Here is an 8,492-nt window from a genome sequence, read left to right as displayed (position 1 = left end):
GACAGGATCTCGCTCTTGCTCAGGCTGGTCTCGAACCTGTGAGCTCAGACAATCCACCCACCTCTGCCTCCCAGAGTGTTAGGATTACAGGCGTGAGCCACTGCACTCGGCTGTACTTCTGCTACTACATTAGCCGTAAACAAGATAAAGGAATCTTACTAAAAGGTGCTTACCAAATATTTTATTATAAACTGAGAAAATTCTAGAAAGGAAAACTGAGATTAAAAACACCACCTCTCCCCTGATTTCTACCAGAGTCCAGACCTTGGGGACCCCAGGCCTTATGGTCACTCTGAAGAGGTAGTACTTTTCTCCATCTTTGGTTACAAAATATCCAATAAATGTGTCTTTATCTTCCTCCCAAAACTGAAAATGCAGTGTCCTCAAAAGCTCAGACATCATAACAGCAGTAGTGCTCACACTAGCCTTAGAGCAGTGGTGTAAGAACTTTCAGTCTGTCAGCACTCAACCCTCTGACTCTGAGCTCAGAGGATCTAAAGTGCGACCTTCAGACTGCTAGTTGGCCTCTCATTCCTTTCCTTTCTTTACTCTGAGCTCTCTGAGAACCTGACTGGTTGTCACTTCTTCCTTTGACTCTGATTATTCTCCTTATACCTTCTCTAACCTAATTGTGGATCATGTGGCCTCAGGCCCAGCCTTCTCCCCTTATAACCAAATTGTTTCTCTTAATCTGTTATCAGGCAGAACATCATTGGTAATTACTAAGTCTCTAGGCACCAGCTAAGTTAATGGCAGTTGAAAGTATTAAATGAGGTTAGGACTAACCTTAGCCATGTTTGGTTTTATAGCAGAGAACCATTGGATCCTTATTGCCATTTAGTCCTCTCCCTCTTTTCTCTGTCCTAAACACCAGTTCCCCACTTTTTTTCTGTTGGGTTAGGAGGAAATGAGGCTGAGAGGCAGGAGACTTGCTCAGTGTTTAAACATCAGAGGACATACAGGGCTTAGGAAAATGATGACATTAGGGTCAAGGATATTGCAGCAGATGTCTCTATGAAATGTTAAAAAGATCAGGCAAAACATTTCTAGTTTTATGATCTTTTCCATTTGATCTCTCTTGAATTGGACCAGGTTGAAACTTGAGATGATAAAAGGGAATTTGGTATAGTAGTGCAGTTAAATGTGTGTATTATATCACAGTCAGTTTTTCTCTATGGTCTCATGTTTTATACCTTAAATAGGAAGAGTAATCATGTTTTAGATGAGTATTTTCCACAGAATTTTCTGCAATGATTCAAATATTCTTTCTCTATACTTTCTATATGTTGACCACTAGCCACATGTGACTGTTGAACACTTGAACTATGGTTAGTGCCTAAGGAATTGTTAATTTTATTATATTTCAATTAATTGGAATTTAAATAACTACAGATTGCTAGTGGTTACCATATTGGTCTATATAGCTTTAGACCGCAGTATCCAATATTTCTGGGTCTTTCTTTTTAAGGTTCTGCTTTTATACTGGTGGTAAGTATTAACATCAACTCTACTTACTCATTTCTAAGATATATAAATTATTCCAGATTCATTTAACCATTAACTGTAAAAATTCATAATTTAATAGTTATCATTCATTCTTCTCAATGAATATTTCCAAAACAATTCCTCTAGGGCTTGGTTTTCTAATTTTCTAATTGTAAAATCTTAGAAAAAAGGCACATTAATATCCCTTCTAGCACAAGGGTAACTACCTTCTTAGGAACGAAACAGGATTACATTTTCAGATCCTTTTTTTAACTGTCATTTATTTGTATTTTATGACAGTACTTGACCTATGTGAAGATGTTTATAACTGCAGTATTCTGTGCTGTTGTAAATTAGGCCAGGCCTTCAAAGATAATTCCAAGTGGACTATATATTGCTCTGTTATTTTATGTAAATTATTTATAAAGCTTACTATTGTTTTCATTTTATAGCTACCAGGTGCAGGGTACTGAAACATTTAAAAGTAGAAAATGCCCCGATTGTAAACCGATTTGACTATGCACAGTGCAAGAAACTGAATATGGATCAGGTACTAGACCAGATTTTAAGGATGCCTCCTGAGAGAAACCGTATCATATACCTACGCCCAATGCAGCAGGTGAGGGGCTTTGCTCCTTTTTGATAATACGTGAGTTTTTTGTTTGTCTTCAACCTTTTGCACTTGGAGTTCATTCATTTATTCAACTCACAGTATTGATTTTTTAGATTATACAGATTTCTTTTAACCAAGCTTGACTGTCTTTGCCAATCTTCTTCATTAAGGCATCTCTCTTAGATTTCTGTAAGCTTTTTAGCAAGTTATAAGAGATGATGAGGGTAGTTGTTATTCAACAGATTTTTGTACTTATTGAAAATTTCCTGTGGTTAAGAACATAGACTGTGGTTTCAGACTGCCTGATTCAATTGCTGGCTGTCTGGCCTGCAGGAGATTATTTAACTTCTTTGTCTTAGTTTCTTCAGTCTGTAAAATTAGAATAGAAGTACTTAGGGCTATTGTGATGTTTAAATTAATATTTGTGAAATGCTAGAAGAGTTGCTAGTATATAGTAAATAATCATATAATAACCACTGTTATTATTTAGAATAAATGTACATGATACTCTGTGCTTGATGCCAAAAGAAAGTTTAATGAAAATATTAAGCTACCGTTGTAGTAAATGTATGATAAACAAAAGCAGTTTGATAAACAAATTGTTGAGTATCACAATACACAAAATTTGCTGGGTGCTTAAGAACATATAACACATTATTCTTCCTTCAAGAAGTCTGCCTTTCCCAGTTTTAGAGCTGGTAAGCATTGTCATGTAGTCTATTTCATCTGTTCAAGATGCCTAGTAATTCAAATGAAAGGAATGCCTCCCTGGTTTTCATTTTCATTCTTCCATACCATTGAAGGTTTCCCACCTTTTGAGTCACTTTCTTTTATTAGCTATGACAAAAGATGCACCAGTCTATTCCATTTCAGGGAGAGCATTCCAAATTCATCTTTGACATTCTGAATTTTTAAATTGGTCTCCAGGAATTTTTGTGTGTGTTTCATAAAGATTTTTAAAAGCTGTATTAAGTTGTCAGTAGAATATGATCACACAGATATGGGTGGGTACTTTGCAATAAAATGCAAGTGGTTTTTGTTTTTTTTTTTTAAAGTAGTCTGCCTTCTCACAAAGGAGATAAACATTTGTGCCACTTAGATGGCAGAGTGAGATCTCCTAACTAGAGATGGGGAAGAGAACATTCTATGGGAAGAAAGCAGTGTGAACAAAGGCCATAAGAAGATGAAGCAGAAGTGTATCTTGTATTTAAAACCAGGCAGTCATCCAGTTTGTATGGGATATATGATGCTTCACATTCACAGTTTTGTAATGCGCTTGATACTTAAACCTGTAAGAAACACATCAGAAGTGGATTCTATGACTGAGGACTCAGGATCCTTAGTCATGATTTTCTGGTATAATGGGTACAGTGGGATAAATAGTCAAGTTCTCCAGACAGAAGAATTTACTAAGTCTTTTGCCCAGCATGGCATTCAGTATTCAGGACTGACTGTGACCATTCAATTTTCAAATCAGCCAGAGATTTGAAAACTGTAGGCCCAAGGAAAGATTTTTCAAGCTCTAGGAGAGAGCTCTCTAAGACTTTCTCTATCTTGGTCCAAATACCTCTTCATGGTACCATCCACAGGTGGACACACTAACTTTGGAGCAGAAGCTGTTCAGTGGTCCCTACCCCTATCATATCTGTATCATTCACGAATTCAGTAACCCGCCTAATGTCCGCAATAAGGTGCGCATTCGCAGCTGGATGGACACTATAGCAAACATCAATCAGTAAGTAATTCTGTGCCCCCTTAAAGGTCTTTTCAGCCAATTGTCATAACAAGAGCCCCCAGCAGCAAATCCTAATGTTTCCTTATGTTAAGTTATTCCATCTGAGCTTTTCAGGCAGGCTTGTGAAGTCATTATATATGAAAAACTAAAGTAAATAAGGACTAAAAATCATACATGTGTATTTGTAACCTTTAATTAAAAAAAAAACTTACAGAAAAATTACAAGAAAGATTGTGCATGTACATTTAACTTTATTTCTTTAGCTTTAGGGAATGGAAGATAGATCAGGAGATCTTCAGACAATCATGTTGCCAGAACATTAGACTTTTTATGTATTTGTTATATAAATGGTGTATTGAGGAACTTCTATATAGCTTTCTTTTTTTAAAATATAGTGAAGAAAATAATTGTATCCTGATTAGACTTAGATTTTATGATTTGGATGTATTCTATTTCCATTAGGTATTTAATGTTGTGTTTAAGTTCTGTAGAATCTGAATCTGAAACAACTTTTAGGATTCCTTTCTACCACTAATATTATTTCCAGTTTTATAATTTTTATTTAATTTGTTGCCTCCAGGGAGCTCATTAAGTATGAATTCTTCCCCGAAGCCACTCGAAGTGAAGAAGACTTAAAGAAGTACCCCAAGTATCCCTGGGGAAGAGAAATCTATACTTTAGAAGGTGAGCATTTCCAAATGGTTGAAAGTTAAATAGCTATTAACTAGACAGAGGGTCATGGCTTCAGAAAGAGATGAATGGAAATCTTATAGTCTATCAGAGTAATGGATGATATGAATACCTCCAAGAAGCAGGGACAAGGTAAATTTTGCTGTTTCTGTATGTATGAGTCTTTACCATCCCCAGAATAATAAGAAGCTGTGCTAAAACACAAAAAGTAGACACAAAAACTGAATGTTACTATAGTTTGAAAGTTGGAAATGTCTTGAAGGCATCTGATCCTTCTCTTTATTTTATATTTTACATTCTGCTTACAGAATACTGCAGAGTGTGGCCCTGTCAGCAGTTCCACACCAGTAACTATCATATTTGTCTTCTTCTAGGCGTTGTGGATGGAGCTCCGTATTCCATGATTTCTGACTTCCCTTGGCTGAGGTCATTACGGGCAGCAGAGCCCAACAGCTTTGCCCGATATGATTTTGAAGACGATGAAGAAAGTAATTATGATCTGACTTGACTTGTATTCTCTAGTTTATCTTACTGTGTTAGATACTTAATATTATGTTTGAGAATTAGGAGCAGTGCAACTTTTAAATGTTTTCCCATATGAATGGTTTTATGTGCTACCCCCAACCCCATCCCAGAACAACTTTGAATTTGTACAATATATGATCAGTGGACCTACTCGGGGTAGATGAAAGCTGATGGATAGGATTCCTACTAGACACTTTCTTACTGGATTGTTGCATTACCTTAAGTATTTGTAATCTAGTTATTTTTTATCTAAGAATTTATCCGCTATATTATTTTAAAATTGTTCTAATCTGCCATTTATGAGCTGCTTATCATATATAGCATGTCATAACTTAGGATTTAGGTGTAGAAATTTGGGGAGAAATTTTTGTATTTATTTCTATAAGTGCTAATGTACTATTTTTAGCCAGAGTTTTTTAAAAAATAATTTTATGTGGTTATGGATTTATGAACTACATGTTACGTGTTTATGCCTTAACTCTCTGGTACATTATTTTTACCTTGGACCTTTAATCATGTTTGCTGTCTTAGGCATCAAACATGGCTTAAAACTAAAGCTGATGGTGACCCATTCAGTGAGCTTTGATATATCAGCTACATCATATTACAGTATAGGACTGTCTTATGGATCAGCTTATCAGATTTTCCTAATGATTCTGATTATCATATATGTTTCCCTTTTTTCTAATTTCCAAGGCACCATCTATGCTCCTCGAAGGAAAGGGCAGCTCTCTGCAGACATCTGTATGGAAACAATAGGAGAGGAAATTTCTGAGATGCGTCAAATGAAGAAAGGTGTATTTCAACGAGTTGTGGCAATTTTTATCCACTATTGTGATGTCAATGGAGAGCCAGTTGAAGATGATTACATTTGATTGGCTCCCCTCCTTTCCAGCTATTCTGTCAGAAAGCAGCTAGAGCCATCCAGCTGCCAGAATGCTCCACAGGGACTTGAGCCATGCAGTTGGGAGGCCCTGGCTCGGATTAGTATGTAGGAATTATATAAGGAACATTGAAGTTCTGTACAAAGATTTGTACATAGAGGAGATATACAAAGACACTTCCTAAAGTCATATGTTTATACAATTTAATTTAAAAATTCATTTTAATGAAGGCAGATAATTTGAAAGAGTTCATTTTGTTCACTTTTCCTGACTTAGTTCATAAAGTATCATTTTTTGACTGAGCCTCATTTACTATATTCTTAATAATCACTGTCATCCCCTTAAATCTGTGCCTTTTTCTTCTCGAGCAAAGCTGTTTGAGTAAATCTGTTGAAGAGTGTTTAAGTCTTGTGTGCATTTTTGTTGTTATTAAAACATCAACTAAACTCAATAGTCAGATCAGGCTATATGTTTCTGTACAAAGCTGTAGTTGCTTTTTCTTTTTGGTATTATAATTATCATATTTCTTAATTAAGAAAAAGACTTATGAGCTTGAAAAAAAATGAATTTGCAGGGGAAATGGGAAAGTTTCCAAAGCATTTCTAGTTATTTATTTCCACATTTAATTGTGTATATGCTTTATTTGAATATAAAAATAAAAGTTTATTAAAAACTTTGTTCTTGCCTTGGAGCTGAATCCCTCTTTTTGAAGAAGAATAGCAAATCCTACACAGAAAAGCAATGTATGCTGTGTAATTTAATTCCTGATCTTTTTAAAAGTTCTGTGAGATGTTTGATTCATAGAACTCTAAAACAGAACACTAGGAGCAGCAGAATTGCCCCAAATAACTGGTCATCAGGAGATGGCCTTTTTCTCTTATATAATAGTGTATGTCAGGTAATGAGCAAAATGAGAGCAGTTGCATTTGAGACATTGCTTTGCTACTTGCCAGCTAGATGAGCCCAGCAAATTACTTAAAACACTTTCCAAGTAGACATACAGGATTATGGTTGTGTAAGGTATAAAAGTCCTTTGAGATTTGTCCAACCTCTTCATTTACAGGGGATTGAGTGAAGTCCAGAGAGAGAAAAATTGCTCACCCACAATTAGGTCATGGTTTACACTAGGTAGGACTAGAGTCCTTCACATATCTGATGCCCACTCTGCTACCTCTGTTAATGATAGAAATGCAAAGATGTCAGCAAGTCTTCCTAACACTAAAATATTCTGAATGTCATTCTTTAAAGTTCTCTCTTTTCCAAGGCTCTTAAAATTCTGCATGTTACATTAGGAGTGATCCAATAAGTACTACATTTTGTCTTCTCTTTATTACATTGTTTTTAACTCAGCTAAGTTCTTTTTTAATTAAATGAGTGCATTTCACTATCCAGGTTAGAACTGTGGTCAGTAAGAGGCAGGAGGAAATACGTTACAGAATATTCTAGATATTTCAAAATAACTTAGGGTCCTAAACTCTCAATGAACAAAGTCTAACCCCAGTTGTTAACTTTAACCATAGCCAAATTATCTAAATATGCTTCCATTGACCACAAGAGGCCGCTGCTGTGCCACTTTTTGCTGTATCCATCTGTCTCACCTGATCCAAACTGTTAAATAAATACAATATAGTAAAGTCATTCTAAAGATGCCAGGATTGTCTGGAAAAAAAAAAAAAACTGTAGAGAGTTCTGCTGTGGTGAACCTTTGGTGAGTGTATATAACATGAATGGCTAGATAGTGATTACTAGTCTACAGGAAGGGTCGGCAAACTTTCTGTGTCTCCGTATGTAGGGCCAGCTAGTAAATATTTAGGTTTGATGGGTCACAGACATTCTCTGTGGGAAGTACTCAACCCTGGTTATGATGTGACAGGCACAGACAATATAAACGGATATGGGTGTGGTACAATAAAACTGTGGACATGAATTTCCTATAATTTTCACATGTCAAAATAATAACTCTTTCCACTTTTTCCCCTAGCCATTTAAAAAAGTAAAAAATCATTCTGAAGACTCACAGACTAGATTTGATCCCCAGACCATGGTGTGCTCACACCTGGCCATAGGGAACTGAGTTGTCCTATTTGTCCAGTTAACTATATCACCAGCTCTTGGCACAGTGTAGTGTCTGGCACATTTTTTAAAGGGCTTATGGAATAGTTCATGAATGATCCATGACTTAACGTCAGAGAGAGAATCTTGTCTCATGCTGCCAGGTATGTGGATCTAAGACTCCAACAGCTGGTAACATAGTTCTTGTAGGGACTTCATATTTGGAATCAGAAGCCCTCTGCCGGATGACCTGGAGTTAGTCACAGTCTCTACCCTTGAGCCTTAGTTTCCTCATCTGCAAAATGGTAACAACTGGTAATACGTAACACTATGGACCAGTGATGAGGATCCAATGGGAGCCTCCAGGAAGGTGGACAATGATAAAAGTAGAGATGGTATTCCTTTTACTATAATTCCCTTTCTTATGAAATGCTTTTGGGGGACTAGTCTTTCCAAAACCTGCTCTCAGACCATACCCCAGGATAGTAGGAAGCAGAACACATGAGGC

The 8,492-nt window shown here is 36.3% G+C and overlaps 1 protein-coding gene across 1 annotated transcript in view; it reads left to right on the top strand.

Annotated features, from left to right (window-relative positions):
* The window catches only part of FBXO38 (F-box protein 38), a 55,110-nt gene extending 48,501 nt beyond the window's left edge, over positions 1–6,609 (top strand). Inside the window, 5 exon segments of the mRNA XM_012809245.2 lie at positions 1,938–2,104; positions 3,688–3,833; positions 4,414–4,517; positions 4,898–5,011; positions 5,745–6,609. Coding sequence (XP_012664699.1) covers positions 1,938–2,104; positions 3,688–3,833; positions 4,414–4,517; positions 4,898–5,011; positions 5,745–5,923 — 710 coding nt within the window. The 3' untranslated portion in view covers positions 5,924–6,609.
* The last annotated feature ends 1,883 nt before the right edge of the window (positions 6,610–8,492 follow it).

The sequence above is a fragment of the Otolemur garnettii genome, unplaced genomic scaffold, assembly GCF_000181295.1.
Source record: "Otolemur garnettii isolate 467f Iridium unplaced genomic scaffold, OtoGar3 scaffold00003, whole genome shotgun sequence".
NCBI classification, from domain to species: Eukaryota; Metazoa; Chordata; class Mammalia; order Primates; family Galagidae; genus Otolemur; species Otolemur garnettii.
The sequence above is the reverse complement of the archived record's forward strand: the minus strand, read 5'-3'. Positions and strand labels throughout refer to the sequence as shown.